Source organism: Cotesia glomerata, linkage group LG6, assembly GCF_020080835.1.
Source record: "Cotesia glomerata isolate CgM1 linkage group LG6, MPM_Cglom_v2.3, whole genome shotgun sequence".
NCBI classification, from domain to species: domain Eukaryota; kingdom Metazoa; phylum Arthropoda; class Insecta; order Hymenoptera; family Braconidae; genus Cotesia; species Cotesia glomerata.
In genome coordinates, this window is record NC_058163.1 from 5,169,237 (window position 1) to 5,196,497 (window position 27,261).

General features: G+C 31.0%; 1 protein-coding gene and 1 long non-coding RNA gene across 2 annotated transcripts; both read left to right on the plus strand.

Annotated features, from left to right (window-relative positions):
- The first annotated feature begins 4,717 nt into the window (after positions 1 to 4,717).
- Positions 4,718 to 26,834, plus strand: LOC123267243 (ATP-binding cassette sub-family C member 4-like). The gene is made up of 15 exons (XM_044731798.1): positions 4,718 to 4,817; positions 6,074 to 6,154; positions 6,253 to 6,363; positions 6,429 to 6,894; positions 6,965 to 7,156; positions 8,552 to 8,860; positions 12,083 to 12,856; positions 18,992 to 19,183; positions 19,251 to 19,758; positions 20,311 to 20,541; positions 20,619 to 20,855; positions 20,923 to 21,185; positions 25,920 to 26,359; positions 26,439 to 26,568; positions 26,640 to 26,834. The coding sequence occupies exons 2-15, from the start codon at positions 6,087 to 6,089 to the stop codon at positions 26,793 to 26,795; spliced, it is 4,077 nt and encodes a 1,358-aa protein (XP_044587733.1). The 5' UTR covers positions 4,718 to 4,817; positions 6,074 to 6,086; the 3' UTR covers positions 26,796 to 26,834.
- On the plus strand, positions 21,544 to 23,879 carry LOC123267674. Its single transcript, XR_006510096.1, has 3 exons — positions 21,544 to 21,581; positions 23,066 to 23,274; positions 23,616 to 23,879. It is a non-coding gene; the product is annotated as an uncharacterized LOC123267674 (long non-coding RNA).
- Positions 26,835 to 27,261: the final 427 nt, after the last annotated feature.

Genomic DNA, 27,261 nt, shown 5'->3' on the forward strand with positions numbered 1-27,261 from the left:
TTAACAAGAGTTAACAGTTCATTGACTGAAATGTTTTTTTTTATCTCTTCTTAAAATAACCTGGATGATAACCATTCTCGTAGTACTGAACAACCTTTTGAATTTCATGATCTTCTTCAAGCAATTGAAACATCGATTTCTTTTCTTCTTGAAAAATATAGAAACCAGAGGTTCATCTGTTGACTAAATCTTGAAGAATCCATTGAGTAGTAAGATTTTTTGGTTTTTCGAATGTGTTTTGTAGTTCACTTCGGAGCAAGCTCTATAGCGGGTATATTGAGGTCTTAAAAAGGTGTTTAAAATTCTCAGCTTCAAAGGGAGCTTGTAACGATTTTTAAAAAATTTTTTGAACATGTATATTCATACGTAAAAAAGTCCTGATAAATCCACGCTGCGTGAATGTCAAGATCCTTATATTCCTGCTGCGTAGATTTATCAGGATTTTTTTACGTGTGAATAGACATTTCTAAATTTTTTTCTGTCAATTTTTGACCTTAAGGATGGTTCCGGTGGTTTTAGAGCTGGTAAAAAACTTTTACCAGCAACTTAACTCGTAAAAATAGTTTTAAAAATATACTTGGGTCAAATAAATATTTCATTTTTATACATAAAGAAGATTATAATGAAGAAAGGTTATAAGTAACGTCTTTAATGATGTAGAGAAAAGATTGAGGTAAAAATTTTTATATTTATTAAAACATCATTACATAAATTTATTATTTTTTAATTAATAATTCATTGATTATTATAATTATTTCAAATATTTGTTCGCTGATTTTTCCACAACAACAATAATTATAGATGCATTCAAGACAAAATTTTTTATAAAAATTATAAATATAAAAAAAAATTGTATTTATACGACTAAGTACAATGGAAAGAATCAATAAATCTTTGCAGATCATCGTTATTAAGATAGTCAATGATCTCTAAAATCAATTCATATGGTAAAGGTATATACTCCTTTAGCTGTGGAAGAGTTTTGATTTTTTCCAAAAGAAAACTTCTTTTCCAAGCGCTGTCAACTTTGAATTCAAGTAAAGAGCGAAGATGACACGGATCATGGAAGTATGTTTCTAAATCAATTTTGATAGTATGATAACCATAATTCTTGAGGAATCCTATTACTCTTCTGTTATTAAGAATTTTCTCAGCAAATTCATAAATTGTTATTTTTTTATCTCCAAGATCAATAATATTGTTCTTGAGGTAACCTCGTAGAAAACTATTTTCGTATTCTTCAAGAGTCTTTCGAATTTCATGATCTTCTTTAAGCAATTGATCCATCAATTTCTTTTTTTCTTTAGGAATATATAAGCTAAGAGTTCGCCTGTTAACCAAATCCAGAAGAATCCAATAAGTAGTAAGTTTTCTTTGGTTTTTAAGTATGTTCCATGACCGTGGGTCGATTCTATGAGAGCCTTCAGACCATGAACGGAAATATCTGCAAAGATCTCCAGTTGGAAGTCTTGTGTTTTGGAGAGCTTTTGACTATGTAATATCAGTTATCGGTAATAATTTTCTTACCATCGCAGAACAAGATCTGTAGGCGGCCATGTTGAGAAGTATCCGGATTTCCTTTTACGGTTGCATTTACATCAGCACCTGCTTCAATTAATTTGCACAGCGTTAGGTATTGAAAGTCTAAAAGACGCAGTTGGTTTATATAATACCGAAAATTTCCGTTTTGTGTAGCAAGTAATGAATTACATGGAACCCGCAATTATCGTGAGCATTTATCAGCTCTGAATGGTCTTTAAATTTTAATGCTATCCATTGTGCAAGTTGATAGTCATCGTTCTCTAACGCGCGCATTAATAATGTTTTATTGTCAGCATCTTTAATATTAGCTCCATGATCTATAAAACATTTAGCTAATTCCTCTTTTCTTTCAAGAATGGCGTAGGTTAACAGCGTGATGTTACCACCGAAATAATTAAACCATCCAGCAGAATTGGTGCCTTTCAAGCATACCTTTGAGTTTCTTGGAAACCCTGCGTTTACATCGGCGCCATAAGCCAGTAAAAAATCAGCGATACTTGGATCTCCATGTATAGAAGCTAATTGAATCGGTTGGGTCCCGTCAGAAGAGCATTTACATCTGCGTGATGAACTTGAATCAACAAATTCACCAACATTTCATTGTTATGTAAGCAAGCGAAGTGCAATGCTGTGTATCCCGCTTGCGGAGCCGTGGTCCATAAGACACTATCTACGTCTATACCCTGGGACAACATTGATATAACGTCGTCCAGGTTATTATTTTTTACAGCTTTATGTAGTAAATTTTCACTCATTTTGAATAAAATTTTGGGTTGTGGCTTTAATAGAGTATTTTTCGTTTATTAAAATGTTAGTTTAAATTTTTAACTTTGATTCTTACCTGAATTTGTTTTGCCGGATGATTGAGATAAGATTAATTACACTAGATCGCACTACTGAGGAAAACACCTTGATTAGAATAACCCGGGAAAAAATGATCAGGACTGATCAGACCTGTTCATATCTGAAATCCAACCTGATCAGGCCTGAAATTAGGCCTGATCAGACCTGTCCGTGCCTGTTCATGTCTGAACCGTTAAATATGCTCAGACCTGATCAGACCTGTCCATGCCTGTTCATGTCTGAAGTGTTAAATACGCTCAGACCTGATCAGATCTGATCAGACCTGTCCATGCCTGTTCACGTCTGAACTGTTAAATATACTCAGACCTGTCCATGCCTGTTCATGTCTGTTCATGTCTGGAGTGTTAAATACGCTCAGACCTGATCAAGCCTGTTCATGCCTGCTCATGTCTGTTCATGTCTGAAGCATTAAATACGCTCAGACCTGATCAGATCTGATCAAGCCTGTTTATGTCTGAAGTATTAAATATGCTCAGACCTGATCAGACCTGTCCATGCCTGTTCATGTCTAAAGCGTTAAATACGCTCAGACCTGATCAGACCTGTCCATGTCTAATCATGTCTGATCTAGCCTAAAATAGATAAGGATTATAACTCCATATATCAGCTGACAAGAACTGTTCATGCATGATTTGCCCTCTTAAATGATATTTTAAGTCTGGAAGAAAAATTTTATCGAACTATAGACTGCAGTTCTATTTTTAAAATTAATTTGTTCCGTATGACGTATCAGTTTCTATCCCCTTATAAATTTTAAATGTACAACTTTCATCTAAAATTTCGGCTTATATAAGCATGAACTTTTTAATTTTCCATGCCAAAACGATGATTTTTAACGATGAATTTTGACGCAGTGACATAAAATTTTTTACTGTGTTCTATTGAATACGCGAAAAATAAGATTATTTATTAAAAGTTTGAGTTTGATAGCGTGAAAATACCAAAATATATCAGTTGATATCGATAGGCGATAAGTTCTTTCAAGGTGTCTGTTATTATTTTAAGCTATCGCCTTGGTCCGTTGCAGTAGTGTCAAAAGCTGCTAAATTGTAGAACACAAATAATTTTTCATTTCCTATACGTTTTAATTAAAAAAAACTTCAATTTTGAAAGAAAACAATAAAATTATAATTGCGGAATAAACCTTGAAGAAATTTTTTTTTTACTTTACAGAGAACCATATGTTAATGGATCGAAAAAAATACATAGCCGTCCCAAATAAATCACTCTAATATACACAGTAAAAAATTTTGCGTCATTGCGTCAAAAAATTTTGTGTTAAATATGTAACACTTTTATGTCTAAATTTAACATTTATTTTGTTAAATTAACACAAAAAAGTGTTAAATATTTAACATAAAAATTTTTATCACAAAATTTTTTGACGCAATGACGCGAAATTTTTTACTGTGTATAATTAATTATTAATAATTAATAAATTAAGTATAGAACTCCGTTAACTATAAGGATAAGTCATATATAAAATTTAAATTACTAAAACTAGTTTGAAAGGTACGTTAGAGATAAGACGAGTCATTGGGTCAACAGGTAAAGTATCAGTCTAAAGAGCACAACGTACACGGTTCGAATCCCCGTCGGCACCGATCTTTTTTTTTTTTTTTTCACGGACCTGATCGAGTCAGACATGAACAGGTCTGATCAGACATGAACATGCCTGGCCAGGTCTGATCAGACACGGTCATTTTTCATATCTGATCAGACCTGAAGACTCATGCCTGTTCATATCTGATCATTTTTTCCCGGGTACATAAATAAAAATTATTTTGCGATTTATTTTATTAAATCTTATTTTATAGTGATTGAGTAAGAAATATTATTTGGAATAAATTGAAATATTTTTTTATGTTTTTATTTAAGAATTTAATGACTTTTTTTTTATAGAACAACTTATTCTAACCGAACTTTTTTATGTTAGAACAATAAAAAACTGTCATAAATAGAACTGTGACAGATATTGATGCTCTACAACAACAGAACCTTATCATCAAGGTTATTAAAAAGCTATTAGTTTCAAATGATATCAAAATCAGGGTTCTCTCAAATTAATTTGTCGTTCTTTATATCTTATAATAATAATATTTCAATAACCTCATTGTTGTTGAGGTTGGAATTTATTTTAAAATAAAAGTATAACTCGTAGTTAGTTTTGATATAATGGTTCATGTAAATAAATTGTTTCATTACAAAAATATTAATTTTTTGCTTTCAAGCATTTTAGTGTTACAATATAAAATATAAGTTTATTTATTATCATAAACGAGATTTGATTCAAAAGAACAATTTTACGAAAAGTAATTGATTGAAATATGTTTTGGTAACTCAGTAGAGAAGAAGTGAAGAAGAGTATAGAGGATACAGTGTATTTCAATTATTACGATAAAGTGATATGGGTAGAATAAAAATTTACGTTTCTAAAGAGGTCATTCTGGTTTCGGTGCTCCAAAAAAAAAAGCCAATATTCATGATTTTTTTGCATGGAAACTATTATAGATATTAATTCAAAATTTATTTAGCTCAATGAACACACTCTTGAATAACACAAAAAATATCTAACTTTATTTAAATTATAGACCTTCAATATATAAGTAGTTATAGCAGGAACTACGAAGATTAATATTTATTAATAAAAAAAAAAATGGCTGAGATTAAAACTAAAAAACTTAAAAATGGGCCTTTTTTCGCAGTTTTTAATCCTCAAAGGATAGTAACCCGTACAAAAAAAATTTTGGTTCCTGATGAATTTCCGGATGAACTTCAGATTGTGAAACAAATATGAATTTCATAATGAATTTCATCGGGAATTCCAGCTGACTTTCATGATGAATTTCGAAATATTATTTTGCATATTGTGTTCTGTTACTCAAAAAAATTTATCCAGATAGAAGTTTAAGATTCGTAAATGATGAATTAGTGTAAGTTACACTAAAAACTCCAATATAATTGTCTCCAAATATTTTTTTACAAATTAAAAAAATTAAGTTTCATGTACAGTGTGTTTCAAATTCATCATGAAATTCAGCTGGAATTCGCCCTGAAATTCATGATGAACTTCGAAATGTTATTTTACATATTGTGTTCTTTTACTCCAAAAAATTCATCCAAATAGAAGTTGTAGAATTGCAAATGTTGAGTCAGTGTAAATGAAACTAAAAAATCCAATTTAATTGTCTCCAAATATTTTTTCACAAATTAAAATAATTAAGTTTCATATATCATTTGTTTCAAATTCATCATGAAATTTAGCTGGAATTCCCGATGAAATTTATTATGAAATTCATATTTGTTTCACAATCTGAAGTTCATCCGGAAATTCATCAGGAACCAAAATTTTTTTTGTACGGGAAAAATTAAAATTTTGATTTGGTTGTAGTTCGTACCATAGCTAATAATATGTATAATATGTGGTTGAAATTTTATTAAAATCGGGTTAATGGTTCTGAAGATATTACGTACGTCAACCAAAAAAACGTAGTTCTGTAATAAACACGTTTAAATTTTTGTATAATTAGAAAAAAAATCATTCGAACATCCAGATAAATAAATGTAAAAAAAAATTTTTGTGAAAGTTATAAACCAGAATGACTCTAATAATATAAAATAATATTTCGATTGAATTTAGTCACAAAAATTTCTTCTTTTTTAAAAGGTTTTTAAGTAAAATGTTTAACAATACGGCAAAAACACTAGAAATAAATCCAGCAAACTTTGTCAGCAAATTTTTTTTTTGGTATGTCTACTTTATACATTTTTCTACGTCATGTGCTACGCTGATAGAAAAACTAATATTAAAATAAACAATATCATTAAAGTCATTAATATCAATAGGTGGACTGTAAAATTATTCAGAAAAGGTTCTCAAGATGGACTTACATCAGAAGACATTTATACCCCGTTGAATCTTGATGAGTCCAAGACTCCAGCCAATGATTTAGAACGGTAATATCTTATTATTTATAAACTATTATTTTTTATCTTCTTGTAATAACTTTTTACTTAAACAGGAAATGGAATTGCATTAAAGAAAATTCTTCTAAGCCATTATTTGTAAAAGCAATCATTCAAACATTCTGGTTGAAGTATCTCTACATCGTAATTTTTGTAATACTGGAGCAAATAATCCTAAGAAATTCCCAGCCATTTATTATGAACTGGATAATTGAATATTTCACAATAGAACCTACGATTAATGTTACTCGAAAGGATGCTTTTATTTACGCAACTATAATTATTGCCACCATAATTGCAATCAGTTTTATTGCTCATCACGTTTATTGTATCAGTCAGATACTGGGGATTAAAATTAGAGTAGCTTGTTGCGCATTGATTTATAAAAAAATTTTGAAGCTCAATAAATCGGCATTCAAAAAAAATAAACGTGATCAAATTATAAATCTTTTGAATAATGACGTATATAACTTTGATTTGCTTCCGCTGAGTCTCAACTTCTTATGGATAACTTTTATTCAAGTAAATAACTTTTTACATTAATTAAACTTTTACCTAATCATTTATTATTTACAGTATGTTTTTTATATAGATGATTATAATTTTTCCCATTGTTTGGCAAAGTATCGGTCTGCATGTTATTGTAGGCTTTGGAGCTCTTTTGACTGTGGTTATTTCTATGCAAGGGTGTATAGAAATTGTAGATAGTACGCTCAGGAAGATGATTGAAAAATTAACTGATCAACGAAATCAGATAGTTAAAGAAATAACTATTGGGATTAAGGTATTTTATTTTACTTTAAGGATTTATTGTATTATAAAAACTAACGCTCAGTCACTAAATCGATAAACGCAGTGTTGCTTCTTTGAGGGTATAGTCTAGTTTGTCGGCTAAAAAAATAGGCGATTTTTGGGAATATCTTGTGAGCTTGCTATGAAAAATACGGTTATTAAAGTTGTTAGGGATGATAAAAAAAGTCTTAAATTACAAAAATAAAAATTTTTTCAGTTTTTTTACAAAAAATTCGTACTCAAACGAAACGCCATATTTTGGAGGCAGGTCGGCTTCTATACGATATATCGGTAATGGCTCATGTGAAACCAAAAAATCAAAGTGTTTTAGATTCGGTATGACAGTGGCTACAAAATAGACTATTGATATTAATTTTGAACAATTGTTGTTAATTTCAAATAGCAAAAAGCAAAAAAATTGTTTTTTTTTCGCTGTTATTAGTAAATAAAAAAAAATTTGGAAAACGGTTGACCCTAAAGGCCATTCCTGCAACTTCCCGCTACCTCCATACCTAAGTGCTCAACAGTTCACTTATTTTTAAGCTCTTCGAGCTCAAAAATATAATTTTTGTGTAATTTTGAGCTCTCCGAGCTCAAATAAATCGCTGTTCTATGCTTTTGAGCTCTTCGAGCTCAAAAGGCTAATGGAAGTTTTATAGAACACTATTTTTTGAACTTTCAAATCGCAATAACTTTTGAATGAATTAACCGATTTTCTCGCTGTTTATGGTATTTAACGCAGTTTTTTGAGTCCTTTGAAAAATCTTCAAGCGTAAACTGGTCAGACTAAAAATTTCATAGAAATTCTGAAAAAAACATTTTTTCAATTTTTTTCGACAACGATATCTCACAAACAAATCAACCGATTTTGACCGGACTAGTGGCAATTGACATGGTTTTTTGAGTTTAAGAGCTGATTAGTTTTTGGAATTGATCGGTTCAGCCGTTTAATAGATATTTCAAAAAAACTAATTTTTGGAAATTTTATTTTTGAGATTTTTCAAAATTGATCGACTCAAATTCTGTAAATTAGTATCAGAATTCTAGGGGCAAAGGAACAGACACGGTGACATCACCGCGGAAATAGTCAGGAAAGCTTCCTAGGACCTCAAAACGTCGAGATCTGATGAAAACTCGATTTTCAAAAAACGGGGTGAAAACAATAACTTCCCGATTTTTAAAAATTTTCAATTTTCTTAGGGGGAAGTTAAAAAATAGTAAAATACGTATACATTCGAAAAATGTATAAAAAAAATCGAATTTTTGAAGGTGACCAACTAGACTACACCCTTAAATTTCATTAATTAAATTAATTTGTTGCTAAAGTTCTTTCTAATTTTATGTTTCATTTTAATAAAAAATTTATTTCTTCTTTTCATTTAATTAGATAGTCAAAATGTATGTATTGGAAAAATATTTCAACAAAGCTATGACTAAAATAAGATCAGAAGAAGTACAACAATTGAGACGTTCATTGCATATTAGAGTATTTCACGGTTGTTTACAAGGAATTACTTGTAAAATAATGGTCTTTGTAACACTAATGAGTTTGAGTTCAGAAGGAGTGATTTTTAATTCTAGAATAACTTACAATATTTCTGTTTATTATCATATTCTTCAGTTACTGGCGATAATATATTTGCCGATATCAATGAATCGTATTGTGGAAATTTACACAATGATCAACAAAATTCAAGTAATAACTTGATTAATTAATTATATTTACTAATGAAATTCAGGGAATTTCACTTTAAATCTGAAGTTATATTTAATCGTTATTTAATGGGTACACAGAAAAAAAAATTTAAACCAAAAACATTATTATCTTCAAAATTTTGTTCTTGAATTAATGAACTCATTATATTTAGTTCAAGAAATTTTTAAAAAATTAATATTATTACAAAATTTTAAAGATACAAATAACTTTTTCATTAATAATCAATTTATTTTTAAAAGGAGATAAAAAATTTTTCGTTTTAAATTTCCCCATTCCCCCTAGAGTGTTTAGCTACGAGCCAGTGTCTAGACGGTCAAGTGTTGTCTAGGCACCTTCCTTTTCCCCTTAGGTTGATGAGGTATCACTTACTGGGTCCTGTGAGGGCATCTGCATGTTTTCATGCCTTGGAGGGGGGTAATATAAACATTGGGTAGTCTATAATGATGACGGTATGACATAAACAGATTTAAAAATAAGATTTTTCAAGTTTTTTTATGTCATACCGTCATCATTATAGACTATCCAATGATTCTATTACCCTCTCCCCCCCCCCCTACAAGGCATGAAAACATGCAGATGCCCTTACAGGACCCAGTAAGTGACACCTCTTCACCCTAAGGGGAAGGGGAGGGAGGCTAGACAGTCTAGATAATACTTGACTGCCTAGACACTGGCTTGCAGCTAACCACCCTAAGGAGAACGGGGGAAAAAGGGGGAATGTCTCGCAGGATGTGTCCCATATCACTTATCTCTTATGTTGAGAAATCAAAAATAACGATTTTTAGGATTTTTAATGGGTACGGTGATAGGTTCTGTTAATAAGTAAACGTGAGATTAATTTACTATGTAAGGTAAAAGCCCCAATATATGATCATGTACCAGTATATGATCACTCCATGTATTTGTATACCTATATTTGTGAATATAGATATACAAATACATGGAGTGATCATATACTGGTACGTGATCATCTATTGGGGCTTTTACCTTATATTGTAACGATTCACGACAGAAATATATCACCCGGAGCCACGTGCACTCAGGACGGGGAGTTAGGTCGGAATAATGGTGTCCACTACTGCACTTTGGGTATCAGAGTCGAAGTTTAAAGAGTAGTAGTGGGGTAGAAGGCCCCGAAGATTTGCGAAGGGACACGAAGGAAATCTTCGGGAAATAGAAAAGTGTGAGAAAAGTGCAAAGGGGCAATAAGCCTTCGTGACGTCAGCGGGCCCGAGAGTACAGCTGGCCATGCTGACCTCGGGTCCTCTATCGCTTGGGTTTATTGCACATAGAAAAAAGAGTAATAAACAGGAAAGGTTTGAGGAAAGTTGTTGGGAAAAAACTCATGGGAAAAACCCACAAGCCGGAGAGAAAAGGCTCCGGATCTTAAAATGTACAAATATTTACAACTTAATCCTATTACCACTGAAAGTTTACAACTAAATTATTCTATTGAATTTACTACATTTTACAATTTCAAATCTTAACTGTAGCCTAAATGTCTAACAAAATAATTTTAATTTTAACTAAATTTTCAAATAATTTTAATGTCAGCGGTCACATGACCGCCACAGATTAAAAAATAATCTTACTTTATTTAATCATTGGAAACATTTGAATCAAAATATTTAAAATCAAGAATAAATATTCTTCAATCAAGATTTTGATTGTCTTCCTATAAAAGTTTTTAAGTTAGGTTGTTCTTAAGTCAAGGCTGTTTTTTTTTCTATGTAGTTTTTGAACTTAAAGAAGACGATGATCAAATGATAACTTCAAGAGCTTAGTGTGAAATTCCCTACTGATTAGGGATCATCCATAAATTACGCCACACCTTAAAGGGGGTGAGGATATCACCAGAATGTGACATTGTGTGACAAGGAGCAGGGGGGGGGGTCAAAAGCTTTGTAACGTCATATATTAAAATTTGGAATACTCAAACGCGAAATTTATATCGGCGTTCTAATTAGCAAATTGTCTAACTCCATTTTAGAGAATCTTCCATTTGTACAAAAAAAAAAAATTAGTTCAAAATTTATTATCACTTTACTCTTAAAAATAAGTAGTTGGACCAATTGTTAATTAGACCGTCGATATGTGAATAAGAAACTTTAAATATTTTATTTACGAACTCGGTCTATATTTATTAATACTTTAGCACTCTTGTTATGAGATTATTTCTCACGCAACAACATCTAATTTCTAAAGCAGCGTTGTAATGCAAGCGAGATACTAAAATTCTTAAGAGTCTGAGTAGATTTAAATTGTCAGCGAGTGCTCGATTGCTTTTCTAAAAAATGAAAATAACTATTTCTTTTTTATTATTTTCAAATACATGCATTAAATTGAAAAATGTGTGACGTCACATTAAGGGGGAGGGGGTTCTGAAAATGTGACAACGTGTGACAAGGACGGGGGGAGGGGTTAAAAAGTCCTGAAATTCGAGTGACGTAATTTATGGATGGCCCCATTATGGTAAAGGAAAGAAAAGGTATCAATTGAGCCAAAGTTTCAGGGAATTTCTCTTAACCCGTTGAGGACACACATCGAAAAAATTACGTTGAGGACACACGGGGTCCAATAGACCCCACTCAGCAAATCAGTTCTAATTCATTTCCTATGTGATGTATTGACTTATAATTGGCACCAAACTTTAATATAACATTCCCTATAAATATCTACTAGCTATTTTCAATTTCTAATAATTTAAAAATACTAAAAAATCGTTTAGAAAAAAAAAACTAAACTTTTTTTATAAAAAAAGTCGCAGAAATTTTGATTTTTACAATATTGAAAAAAAACCAACGCCATTTTATTCAAAAAACAATATATTTTAAAGAAAAAAATCAATATTTAATGAAGTTTGAAAGAAATATATTTATTCTGAAGTTTGAAGTTACGAATTTCGGTCAGTCGCTTAAAATGAGGCTAACAGCATGGAGACCTTTGTGACGTATCACAACTTATTGCGTAGATTTCAACCGATAACAGATTGCATACTAAGACTCATTTATAAATTTCTTTCTAAATTTAAAATTGCCTCAAAGTTCGCCTGGGGTCCACTGGACCCCATGTGTCCTCAACGGGTTAATATGCTTACCTGCAGATAAATGCATTTTTGTTCATATTTTAAAGCTTTTATGGTTCAATTGTCCCTTCTGTTTCTTACACCAATAATTCTTATTAATACTTTATAACTTTAAGAATTTTCTTCTGCTGAATGAAACTTGTGAATCTTCAATAAAATTGAATAACTTGAAAAATTCCAAGTATAAAAACGATCAACATAATAATCAACTCAATAAATCCTCTTCTGGAGTCGAAATTGAATTGAATGAAGTATCAGCGAGCTGGAGGATCAATCATCCACTGCAAATTTTAAATTCTATAAAATTGAAATTCAAAAGTGGAGAATTTTGTGCAGTAGTTGGTCCAGCTGGCTCTGGTAAATCTTCATTACTTAACTTGCTGTTGCAAGAGTTACCAGTTGATGCCGGGACGGTTAGACTCTTTCAGATAAAAAATGGAGCGTCAGTTGATCTTAGAACCACGCATGGATTCGTAAAGAGTAAACCTGAGATAACGATATCTTACGCAAGTCAAGATCCATTGCTTTTCTCAGGAACTATTAAAGACAACATTCTTTTTGGGCTTGAATATGATCATGCTCGTTATCAAGAGGTTTGCTTTCTAGTAAAGGACTTTAAAGAGCTTCCCAATCGTGACATGACTATTGTTGGAGAAGGTGGCAAATCTCTTTCGATAGATCAAAAAACTAAAGTCAATCTCGCCAGAGCAGTTTACAGACAAGCAGATTTATATCTTTTGGATGATATTTTCCATGGAATTGACGGCAATGACTCAGAGTTTATTTTCAATGAATGTGTTCTTGGCTTTCTTCAAGGAAAAACACGAATTCTGGTTACTGACCACCTTGAATATTTAAAACAAGCTGACACTATTGCTGTAATAGAAAAGGTAAGAATCCCAGAAAAAATGATTAGATCTAATTAGAGCCATGTGGAGCAAGTGTGCGCACTTAAGTATTCAAATTAGTGTTAAAATTAAATGATAAGCATGAAAATAAAATAAAAATATGTCTCCGATTGAGTATTTAATTAGATAATAACACCGGCACACAAAAAAAAAAAAGTTGTCTGTACTTGGGACGCGCCACATATATTCCCATGTAATTTGACCCGCTGAACCCGAATTTGAGGTCCGTTTGGCCCCTACACCCTAGGATTTTGAGAAAACTGTAAAAAACCGAAAAAAAACGGGAAAATTGGGGGTTTTGGTGATTGAAAAATTTTTTAGATTCTAACTATGCATGATTTTCATGTATTTCGATCTGCTTTATACTTATCTGAAGTGTACTCAGACCAGCAGCCATTAAAAGTCTAAGTAAATCCCGAAAACCCATGAAAATTGCGAAAAAACAAAAATTCCCAATATTGTGATAAAAAAAAATGTATTGAGCTAAATATATGATGATTTTCATGTAGGTTTATCGACGACATATAAATCTCCAACTTTTATAACTCAGACGTCTCGAAAACATCAAACAAATGTGCAAAACCCCGAAAATTGGAAAAATCAAATGTAATATAATAAAATCGAGTTATTATTCAAAATAAATAAAAAATCATATCATTCGATCTGTGGTGCATAAAAAAAAAGTATTTCGTCTTAAGACTTAAAAAATTAATTTTTTTCGAAAATATCATCAAAACCCTTTTGGATTTGAATTTTAATTCGTTCTCCGCTTATATCTCACCCTTTATCTTCAAACGTCCTGCATAAAGGGTTTCTCTTTCGTTTCCTCTCTTCTTCGGGTAAATCTCTTCAGAGTCCAACAATGATCTACCATCATATTGACATCCACTCATGTTTTGATGGAATGTTTCTTCTCTTTCTTCACTGAAATTACCAAGATTTTCAGGAAAGTGTGAAAGATGAGATTGTAAATAGTGCAATTTTGTATTCACATTCCCTAAAAAATTTCGAGATACTTCCTTAAAACTTCCCCAAGCTGCTCTCTCAATCTTGTGCATCTCATACTCAAGATTAGCATCCTGAATTGAGTCCGAATTTGGGGTACATAAAAAATTCCTTCTTTCAATTTATTGTCACTTATAGCTGGAAATTTTTCGTCCAAGTACTTAACACAGTTGCCATTTTTATCGAGAGCTTTGACAAAATGCTTCATAAGGTCAAGCTTGATATAAAGTGGTGGCAGCAAGTACTTGTAAGGATTAATGAGAGATTCTCGCATAACGTTGTGAGAACCATGATTCAAATTCTTTCTTGTTGGCCGTTCTTTTCTACTGTAGGGAATTTTCCGATCGTGACTATCCTACAAACATACAAGAAGGGATATATTGTGAACCAGATTGTTGGCTTAACTAGTGTAGCAATTTTCAGATCACCACAAACTTTTCAATGATTTTTGGTCAAATGAGCTACTGGAGTCGGTGCTTTGAGACTTCGCTTAGACAAAGCAATGAAAAACTTTCACTCCTCGTCCTGAAAGTGTTCGGCTTTAACTCATCAATCAAACTTCTTACATCTGAACAGTCCACTAATGAATTTTCGCCGTTTTAAAAATGTTATCAGATTTTTTTTTCCCTATCACGATAAAAATAAGCTGTTGTATTTTTAGTTAATAAATTTTTTTTTCTTTAAGCTGATGTTTCAGGGTTTTCACTTCTAGGAACTTTTTGGGCTCAGAATCGATTTCTTGCTTAAATGCTTGTGCCTGTAACCAGGGCACCTCCACGTGGTGACGGCGGGCAACAGGACCGTCTGGCATAGTCCCTGGGTTAACGGCTTGAATGCCGTCATGGCAGGCACAAGTAATAAGTGTTTTACGATGCAGGGACCCGGAATCCCAGTATCGGCGTCTGGTCAGAGTGAGAAAGCAGGCTCGCAGGCGTCGTCATCAAGTGACTGCAGCTCTTCATTAGTGGGTGACTTGGCTTCTGGAACGTTTAATATGACAAGAAGTTTCTCTCACATATGTAACAAAACTCCAATTGCTTCTGTTACATATGTGGAGAATTTGAAGTAACGAAAAGTCGTAGATCTTTTTCAAACAAATTGAAAATGTCTACGAAACCTGCTTCGGTATCCAGATTACGAACTGGGAAGCAACTTGGGTACCACATTCACTTTGCAATCGGTGTCACACGATGCTTACTCGTTGGGAGCAGACGAAAAGTAAACAGTGCTTGAAATTTTCAAAACCTGTGATTTGGTCTGCACCAACGAGTCAAAAACTGCTATTTTTGCACGACGGAAGTTTCAGGTTTTTCTTCGACAACCAAACATAAAATTCAATATGCCAACGTAACATCAGTTGTGCCAGCAGAAAAAGTTTTGAATGTCGAAGAACCTGCAGCTCCTGAACCAGTGAATGAACATGAAGAGATGGAAGTTGAAGATAACTTTGAAGAAATCGATCCTGAACCCGAAGAGATCCATTCTGAGGATGAAGAATACATCCCGAGTGGTGTTCCTAGAAGTAAAGACCCTGAAGTCTTCGATCAACTTGAATTGAATGACCTTGTACGAGACTTAGGACTATCTAAGGTAAAAGCTGAACATTTAGCCTCAGCTTTAAGGAAAAATTTATTAGCTAAAAATACAACAGCTTATTTTTATCGTGATAGGGAAAAAGAGTTCCGGAAGTATTTTACAAAAAGACAGCGAAAATTCATTTGTGTACTGTTCAGATGTAGAAGGACTAATCAATGCGTTGAAGCCAAACACTTGCAAAGACGAAGAATAGAGGCTTTTAGTTGACTCCTCTAGGCGAAGTCTTAAAGCTGTGCTTCTTCATAATGGAAACTTATTGGCACCGATTCCAGTAGCTCATTCGACTAAACTAAAGGAGACTTATGACAATTTACAGGTTGTATTAGATAAAATAAACTATTCAGAACATCAATGGAAGGTTTGTGGTGATCTGAAAATTGCAACAATATTGTTAGGCCAACAATCAGGGTTCACAAAGTACCCCTGCTTCTTATGTTTGTGGGATAGCCGAGACCGAAAGAATCATTACATTCAAAAAGAATGGCCAACAAGAACAAATTTGAATCCTGGTTCTCACAATGTTACGCGACAATCTCTAATTGATCCTTCCAAGTACTTGCTGCCCCCACTTCATATCAAGCTTGGCCTTATGAAGCAATTTGTCAAAGCTCTGGATAAAGATGGAAACTGTTTTAAGTACTTGGGCGAAAAATTTCCAGCTATAAGTGACGCTAAATTAAAAGAAGGAATTTTTGATGGACCCCAAATTCGGACTCTATTCCAGGATGCTAATCTTGAATATGAGATGAACGAGATTGAGAGAGCAGCTTGGGGAAGTTTTAAGGAAGTATCACAGCAATTTTTAGGGAATACGAAAAGTGATAACTACGCAACTTTAGTTGACGAGTTGTTATACAACTATAATACTTTTAGGTGGCTTCATGAATACAAAATTGCACTATTTACCTTTTCTTCTTTCACACTTTCCTGCAAATCTTGGTGATTTTAGTGAAGAGCAGCAGTGAGAGATTCCATCAAGACATTAGTGTGATGGAAAACGATATCAAGGAACGTGGGATGTAAATATGATGGCAGATCATTGTTGGACTCTGAAGAGAGATTTACCCGAAGAAGAGAGGAAACGAAAGAGAAACCCTTTATGCAGGACGTTTGAAGATAAAAGGGTGAGATATAAGCGGAGAACGAATTAAAATTCAAATCCAAAGGGTTTTGATGATATTTTCCGAAAAATTAATTTTTTTAAGTCTTAGCTCGAAATACTTTTTTTTATGCACCGCAGATCGAATGATGTGATTTCTTATATTTATTTTGAATAATAACTCGATTTTTATTATATTACATTTGATTTTTTTCCAATTTTCGGGGTTTTTTGCACATTTGTTTGATGTTTTCGAGACGTCTGAGTTATAAAAGTTGGAGATTTATATGTCGTCGATAAACCTACATGAAAATCATCATATATTTAGCTCAATACATTTTTTTATCACAATATTGGGAATTTTTTGTTTTTTTTCGCAATTTTCATGGGTTTTTCGGGATTTACTTAGACTTTTAATGGCTGCTGGTCTGAGTACACTTCAGATAAGTATAAAGCAGATCGAAATACATGAAAATCATGCATAGTTAGAATCTAAAAAAATTTTTCAATCACCAAAACCCCCAATTTTCCCGTTTTTTTTCGGTTTTTTACAGTTTTCTCAAAATCCTAGGGTGTAGGGGCCAAACGGACCTCAAATTCGGGTTCAGCGGGTCAAATTACATGGGAATATATGTGGCGCGTCCCAAGTACAGACAACTTTTTTTTTTTTGTGTGCCGGTGTAATTAAATTAACAAATAAGTCCGTGGATTTTTAATACTCTAAGCAGAATGATTTTAATAATACTTACATAACTTTATTGAGACATAACATAACTTAAAATGTTATGCTAAATAAAAAGCTCAAATACCTTATTGACAGAAAAAAGTTAATTTACTTTAGTTACTATCCATGGTACAGTATGACAATCTTTGCCATAAGAGCAAATTTTATCTTTACAGTACAAAATTCTTAACTGGTAAAAGCATCCTGACATGTAATCGGGGAGATCCAGGTTCGATTCCTGGCTTGGTTAATTTTTCATGGATTTTTTCAAAAGTTGCCCTTTATTCTCAGTAGCTTTCCATCGTTAATACTTAACATATAGTCGAACAGATACTAGCATTCACCAGCTAACTAGTGTTCAAGTTCGATGGTCGCCCATCGACCTAACTATCCGAAGACGAATTGTCTCAAATCGTTAGTGAAGATGGAAATTTCCATCCACTTGAAATTAGATTTATACTAGCATAAAAATGACCGAATAGGTGATAACGGGTTAGAAAAAAAAAAATTCTTAATATTTTCTATTTTAAGGAGGTTCGAGCGAATAATATGAAAAATAATTTCCTACTTTGAGCTTTGAAATTAAGTATACGTATAAAAAAATACGTCATTTATCTAATCCCAAAGTTTTAAAAAGATTCACCGTTTAGTTACTTAGATATTAAATTTCAAAAATCACATTTTTTATCTCCTTATACACGGGCTCTTATTGCGGACAAACTTTAGTCGAGACTTTAATTATTTTTTTCAATATTAACCTCCCAACTTTAACGAATAAAAAACTATACACAAGAAACTTTGATTATTGTAAAATATAAAAAAAAATTTAACAGGCGAGACCACCTTTTTCTCGCTTTGCTCTCACGGAGCTCAACGGAACTATCTCTGTCGCACTTCCAACAGCAGAGCAATTGCAGTTTCGATTGGTTTCACGAAACGAATGAAATTTTTGAAAAAAATGCTTTGTGGTGAAATAGTTTATTAAATTATCTATTATCTCTAAAAACGTTTTTTCAAAATTTCCATTCGTTTCGCTAAGCCGATTGAAACTGCAATCACTGGTCTCGGCTGTTAATAATAATACATTACCGATATAATTTTTGAAATATATAAAGTTTGATTTTATGTTTTTGACTCGTTTATCGTAAGATATTTATTGGAATAAAGATTTGGCAGCGTCGCGTCAACAGCTGAGAAAAAAGAAAAGGATAGAAATATAGTTAAAGAGAGAAATATTTAACTCACTCACTCATGCACGTCTCTGTAATGGGTATAATCAAACGCGCTGTTGCCAAATCTGTTTATTTAACCCGGAAAATAATAAATACAAAAGTCATTTTATTACTTTATTTTATTAAATAAGTAAAAATCATCAATTATTAAATTGTTTAAATTATTTTAAATTAAGATAAAGAATTTTGACGAATATTGGGAAGACTGAAAGTAAAAAAAAATTTTAACATTATTTTGACTCATAAGTTACGCTCGAACTTCCTTAAGTAAGCGATTATTACCATCTGGGTTTTTAAATTTAACATTTATTCTGTTAAATCAACACAAAAAAGTGTTAAATATTTAACATCAAAATTTTTAACACAAAATTTTTTGACGCAATGACGCAAAATTTTTTACTGTGTAATATATATTAAAAGACTGCTCTGTATTGGATATAGAATAACGATTTTCTCATTAGGGATCAATTAAGCATCAAGGAACATTTGTTACTTTGAAAGAAGAAAGCTTTGAATTTAATGAATTGTTATATACAATCCAGCAAAACCAAACAACCAATTACACTAAAATAATCACCAAAAATATGAATGAAGAAAACAAAAGCATCGATATAGGATTCAATTTAATGAAATCCCGATACACTAACCAGTTTGTATGTTAATATATCTTAAATTAATTAGTTACTGAATAAAGCAGAATTCTAAGCATTTAGTTTTCAGACTTGCCGACAAGAAGTGGTTGAAATACAAGTTAAGGGTAAAGTCGATGACAAGACAATATCCAGCACAAATAACTTGAAGAAAACTAATCATCGCCACTTCAACTCATGTAGAGAAATTTCAATTTATCTGTCACTATTAATTTTAATTATTTTATGGCAATTAGCTACCATAAGTGTTGATCAGTGGATGGCTTACTGGACAACTGTTGAGTCAATCAGAACTTGTATTCAGGCTCCTAAGTTCATGTGCATCAATCTTCAAAACCGATTGAAATCTATGCTTGATACTAATATAAACAAAAATTTTATAAATGAGCACAAGTTAATAGTACACAAAAACGCGAAATATATTTATACAGTTTTGATTGTTACTCTCATTGGCTTATTTATCTCATCGATTTATTTTTCAATTAACTTTTGTATAAGTGTTGGACAAAAACTTTACAATCTAATTTTTTGTAATTTTCTTAAAGCGAAAATGGAGTTTTTCAGTTCACAGTTTTCAGGTAAATTATGAATCAGTTGTTAAATTTATTTCGAAATCTTTAAGCAAATGTTGTAAATACTTATAACATATTATTTTTTATAATCGTAGCCATCACTTACCTTACGTAAAAGAAACGAACTTGTTAAGGAGAGTTTAGTTTAATTTTTTTTCTTAAATTATTCGAAATTGTTAAAACTTTTGTATTTTTATGATTTAAGTGATTACATTAATGATAGTTCCAATTGCGCTATTAGATCTTTTTAGAAGCTCGAACACCGAAAAAAAAAAATTAACGATTTAAGCGTAAAATTTTTAAACCAAGAAAATAACTTTGAAAAATTTCATCATTTTGGGTCAAGACAAAAATTTCTTTAAGCAAATAAAATTTACTTAACCCAAGAAAAAAATCTCAATTCAAGAATTTCTTCTTAAGTCAAGACAACAAATTTCTTCAAATTGATTTTCTTGGTTTAAAAATTTTTATCTCGAATCAAATTAATTTTTTTTTTCAGTGTACATGACTTACTTGACCACTTTTAATAATAATAACGTTTATTCATCAATTTTGCAGAAAAAACTGCGAGTAAATTGTTAAAAGATATTCAAATAATGGATAATTCAATCATACCAACAGTGATACAAACGATGGTTATAATTTTTCAAATTATTCTAACGATAATAAATATTGCTACTGTTTTTCGATGGATATTACTTCCGTTCATACTCATGGGGCCAATTTTGTTTTATTTGACAAAATATTTTTGTAGAACGATTCAAAGTATACAAGAATTAGAAAATAATAGTATGAACTATCAACTAAAATTTTTACCAAAAGAATTCGATAGTATTGAAATACATAATGATTTTGTTTTACTGTAGCTAAGAATCCATTGGATTTGTGTGTCAGAGAAACACTGCACGGATTAACAACTATCAGAAGTTACAGCGAAAACGTATTGTTGAAGTTATGTAAAAAGTTCAATCAACATCAAGAAATGAATGCCGGAGCACGTTATATTCTTATATCTATAATGTCAGCATACAACCTTGCTATTGAATTACTTTTTTGTATTTTTATCAGTTGTGTTTACTTCTTATTAATTGTAAAGCATCAAGGTAAAATTTTAACAAATGATATTTAAATTCAAACCGTGAGAATCATTTTGAAATTTTGATTTTCCAGAAAATACATTTAACGAATCCGTTGGATTTGCTATATCACAATCGTTAATTCTGATGAGCTTATTTCAATACGGCACTCAACAAATAGTCATTGTTCTGAGTCAATTAACTGTAATGAGAAGAATACTCCAATTTATCGATACTCCTAATGAAGGACCGATTGAAACGGCAAATCCACCTCCAGCGAATTGGTCATCAGATGGACAAATTATTTGGAGAAATATTTTTGTTAATAACAGGAGATCTGGCTTACCAGTTTTCCAGGTAAAATTATACAGCCTTTTGGTATTCTGGTTTAGAAATTTGAAAAAATCGATTTTTTTTTATATTTTCAAAGCTTGACCCTTTAAGAATATAGCCTTAGAAGGATTTTAGAAAATTCTAATCATTTTAGGAGATATAGCTGTTTTTCTGAGGCGGCATCTAAGTTGGCCCGGCCAAAATTAGACTGCGAGAAATTTTACGCGAAACTTTAAACGCGTTTTTCTTGAAACTGTTTTTTTGATGTGAAACATCTATAGGCTCACTTGTAAACCTAATTATTGGCGTGGCGACGCTTGCCGTGGCGACGGGTCGCCACGCTATACTAAGGTATACATATATATATTTTATGGGAAGTAGAGTGTACGGTGTGGCGACGGGTCGCCACGCTATACTGAGGTACACATATATATATTAGGGTGGCGCAAAAAAACCGACTATTTTTTTTTTTTTAGTCTCGAGTGAAAAAATGTTAGTTTTTGATGTTTTAAGAGCTCTCTCCAGAGGACAGCTTAAAAAAAAATTTTTAAGATGTCGCTCCAAATTTTTTTAAATTTCAAAAATCGTCAAAAATCGAATTTTTTTTTATTTTTATTTTTTTTCTCGTTACGGGATAATTTTATAGACTGAAAAAAACAAGTTTCTGAAAATTTCAGTTCAAAATTTGAATTTTGAAAAGTCGCTCATAATTTTTTTCAATTTATTAGTGCATTAGTTTAGATTTTTTCGAGCGACCTTTTACTATTCAAATTAAAATTCCATGCATTTTTTTTTTTTTTTATTTAGTACAATAATCGATAAAAATACATCACGAGATGAACTAAAAATCAAGCACAACATAGAAAATATAATTTTTTTTTAATTTAATAATTTTATTTAATCAACTGCCAGGCGTGGGTTCGAATCCCAAGCTGGTCTTAGAAACCAGCTTGGTTGAAATTTGACCTTGCCGCGTAGGTTAAGATTTTTTCAAACCAAAAAGACCCAAACGTACCACTCCCAACACTTAAGGTAGTACCTCCGCGACAATCCAGATCAAAAATTTTGACTCGCTATCCATGTTATACGTATCGACAGAGCTAAGGTTGTAGGTTAAGATTTTTTAACGTTACTGTACTCGTCACTACTATATTCTCTATACATATACACACACACTACGGTTTCAGTGACTAGCGGCTGTTTTTTGTACCCCCTCTCCTAAAAATAATCCTCTAAAAGTGAAATTGATTTTAATTAATCTCGAAAACTACATGGTAAAAAATTTTCATTTTTTTTTTAATTGTTTGAAATATCATATTCTTCAATCTACTAGTTTTTTGATAAAGTCTTGAAATTCTTTCGATGGAAAAAATTAAAAATACTGTCATTTTCCCACGCTTCTCCTATGTTACATGTACAAAAATGTCATTTTCAATTGCAATTATCTCGAGCTTGGTGTGGTAAATCGTCTTCAAATTTTAACAGCATATGTATTATGTATTTAATGACTTATATTCAAAGTTTCGAGGATTTCTTGAAATATTGCTTTCATAACCGTACTACCTTAAAGTCGGCGATATGACTAATTAAAGAAAAAAAAAAAAATTATGAGCGACCTTTCAAAATTTAAATTTTGAACTGAAACTTTCAGAAACTTATTTTTTTTTAGTCTATAAAATTATACCGTAACGAGAAAAAAAATTAAAAAAAAAAAAAAAAATTCGATTTTTGACGATTTTTGAAATTTTAAAAAATTTGGAGTGACCTCTTAAAAATTTTTTTTTAAGCTGTCCTTTGGTGAGGGCTCTTAAAACATCAAATACTAACATTTTTTCACTCGAGACTCAAAAAATAAAAATAGTCGGTTTTTTTGCGCCACCCTAATATATATATAATATGTGTAGTAGAGTGTACGGTGTGGCTTCTCACTCAGTTCGACGTTGTTGTTTACTACGGTACACATAACCTGCGTTTTATTTAATTTTGATGTGAAACATTTTTATTTTAATTTTTGACAATAAAATATGTGTGATAGTGATAACTCAGAAGATCAAAGTGATCAACCTTGTGCAAAGAAAGTGAAACTACACTATGGCATACTACCAAGTCCTCAGTAAGTAGATCGTATTTTTCAAGTGTCCATAAATGTAATTATTATATTTTTATATTTAATTAATTATATTCATATTAATCATATTAGTAATTATATAAATTATATTAAGATTAATAATTATATAAATTATATTAATATTATCTTCAATTAATTATTTTTTTATTATTCATGAAGGAATTAATATGGAAAAATTTATTAATAAAATTTATATTTGCAAATCTTTAGTCATATATTGCAATAATTAACTAAGATTTGAGTTCATGAGTATATTGAAGCCACACTCAAAATTTTTTTTCTTTTTCTTGTGTATTTTAATATCATATTTTTTTTAAATATTTCAGTTCCCAACAATCATCACAGGGATCACAAAATATTATTATTGAAACTGGACGCCACCCTGATCAGTTAAACACAAGGCATATTATCAATGTTGTGTAAGACTTTATTAATCGAATAGTACCAGACTATTTTAATTTTTATCTTAGATCTGGCCGCTGGAGTGGCCATTTACAAAAACAACAACACTTCACATGTTACTACACTCAACATGGATCTAGCAGTTCAAAATGCTACAGAAGTTCATGTTTCCCAAACATCTATTGGTGATATGTATGCTTCACATGTTAAACTAGAAGACGGAAGTGAATTAATTATGATTGTATTATACATTTCACCTAATAACAAAATGGATCATATAATTTCATTTTTACATGAAAGGTTATTTCCTTATAGTCAAAGAGGTTCAATAATTTTTAAAACGAATAAACATAAACTACCATTAATTTTAGCTGGAGATTTTAATGTAAATTTTGCAAGAGCTGAATTAATGCCATTAATGACATTTCTTCAAAAAGAATTTCAATTGCAAATCAACAACAATCCAAGAGAATCTATTACCAAATATGGAACAACAATAGATGCTGTATTTGTGAGATATCTTGATAATGTTTCATCCAATACTTTTGTAACGTACTTTAGTTATCATCGACCAATCGTCACAGTAATACCGGCAGAGGAAACATCGAATATAACTATTACTGAAGTCACAGATGAAAATATTTAAATTGTGGCCACTTGATATTAATATCGAATTTTTATATCACATGTAAATAAATGTTTATTAAATAAAGTTACCATTTTCTGTAAGAAATTCGTAATACTTCATTTTTTCATTAGGCTATATTTAATTCCTGTAATAATATTATTTTTTATGCATATTACTTGTACACACACGATGTTTCACATCTGCCAGGCGTCCCATGACGGCTCACATTTTTTTTAAAAACGATACCAACGATTTCTCAAGTTCCACTGAACTGGACGACTTGAAATTTGGTGTGTGTCTTCTTTATAGACTTCTCTATCACATGAATTAGCCTCATCCCCGAATTTCAATATTTTCTATTTTTAAAAAATCCGGAAAACTCAAAAAAAGTGGTACAAAAATTAATATTTTTTTCAGGCAGTCGCCATTTTGTAAAAAAACTTTATTTTCCACGTTTTTTTCATTAGTACGATAGCGGCATTACTCTATATTAATAATCTTTTTTATTTTTTTTTTCCGATTTCTAGGAGGGTTTGAATTGTTGATATGGTCACGTGCAAATTTTTTGAGGCCCTCCACTTCATCAGCTGATAACTTTTTGAATTTTTAATTTTTTTACTTTTTTTTTCTGCATTCTTGAAATATTAAAAAGTATCATACAAAAAAAAATCGATCGTAAAAATATTGATTCCCTTTTTTTTACGGAATTGGTCCTCATGTTGAAATTCACTTAGAATTTGGTCATAATATCACCTAAGTAGTTGAGTATGGCTCAAAACAGCATTGGTTAAAACGTTTATATATTTACGTATATATTAGAGTGTTTAAAGAAAAATAATTTTTTTTTTCTTTCTAATGGTGTCCATAAATCAAACGTATATTTGAAAATAAAATTTTTGGTGCCAATCTGAACTTTTAATATTGATATTAAGGTTTTTCTCTATCGATTTTTCTATTTTCCATTTGAATAACAAAGGAAAAATATTTTTTTATTTTTTAATAACTCTACACAAAAGGCATTTAGCTAAAACTTCGCTTAGGCAACGTACTGATTATGAATTTCAAGTATTCCAAAATAATTTAATTATCTTTGTTATTTTATTCAATATTTTATCTAAAGACTGGTTTTATAATACTTTATATATAAATATTGGCTATCCAGTCTAATACAAGAATTTTTTCCTCTAATTATTCATAATATCGTTAGCCTGTATTCTTTCGTTAGTCGTCCGAATTATTTTTTCAGTCAAATTTACCTTTAATGACAAATTTAGATACGAATTTAAAATTGTTTATGCCTGAAGAGAATACAGGCTAACGATATTATGAATAATTAGAGGAAAAAATTCTTGTATTAGACTGGATAGCTAACATTTATATATAAAGTATCTTTGTTATTATTATATATATTTGAACATCACTCGAATCCTGTTATAATTGCACCACGAGACATTTTTTTCAGAATAAATTCGATAAATTATTAAAAATAATCCATAAAATTCTAGTAAACATTTTTGGAATTGTTAATAGGCTTAATGAAAATACTTTATTGAATTTATATTTCTGATATTATAAATTTTTGTTTTAAATTATTGAATAGAATGCGAATTTGATGATAGAACCATGTTGGAAGGTAGGAGTAGTCGAAAAAACTGGTGCTGACAATACATCAATAACATCAGCACTTTTTCGCTTAGTTGACCAAGGCATGCACGGAGAAATAATAATTGATGGCTTAGATATAAAGAGTGTTGGTCTCCAGGATTTACGATCGAACATATCGATTATTCCAAAAAATCCTTTTTTATTTACTGGGACACTAAGATTTAATCTTGACCCTTTTCAAGAATATACCGATAAAGCAATATGGGATGTATTAGGAGAAGTTGAATTGAATGGTATCACACTCAATCAGTGGGTTACTGACGGAGGAAGAAATTTCAGCATTAATGACCGTAAACTTATTTGTTTTGCCCGAGAATTGTTACGGAGTAATCGGATTCTTGTTCTTGATCAAATCACCGATGGTCTCGATTTAAAGTTAGTTTTGTCATTATAACCTATGAAATAACAAATGACACCTTCTTGATGATTTAAAACACTTGACTTTTGTTTATAGCACAAAAATTATAATCCAGAGAGTACTTCAGTCATATTTCAAGTATTGCACAATAATAACTATAACAAACCATCTCGAATCTCTGATAAGTGGTGACTTGATTCTTGTAATGGATAATGGACAATTATTGGTGATTGTACTTACATGTCTTCTTTTTTTATTGAAAAAATTGATTTGATATTGTAATCTTTTATTTTTTAGGAATTTGGAAGTCCGTATGAATTATTAATAATGCGGATCAATAGTCATTTTGGTCAAATGATTAAAAAGTATAATCAAACAATGGTTGAATGCATTATTCAAGATGTTATAAAATATCACGCTCAACAAAGAAGATATAATTCACGGAAGAAATAATTATTGAGGACTAAACGAATTTTTATGTTTTATATATCACGTTACTAAAACCATAAGGGCGTATAAAAATTTTTTTTTTGCTCCAATCAATGTAAAAATGCTGAAAACATTAAAATCTATGGGAAAAACAAAAAAAAAAAATTTTTTTGTTATACGCCCTTTCGGTTTTAAGAAAAATGTTTTTCATCATTCCGAGGCCGTAAATGTATAATATAAATTCATGTAAAATCTCACGAAATTAGCTCTAATTTGACGTATATAACATTAACATTCTGACCATTTTTAATTATTTTATCAAAGATAAGAGTTCTATTGAACCATTTTCAGGCAATGTGTAATACAACTGACTTATAAATGTTATTCCATTGAAAATTCTCGACAGATCCTAATGAAATTTTGTATACAGATTCCTTGTACAATTAGCTTGCATGAGCCTTAAAATGAGCGAAATCTTTCAATTAGTTCA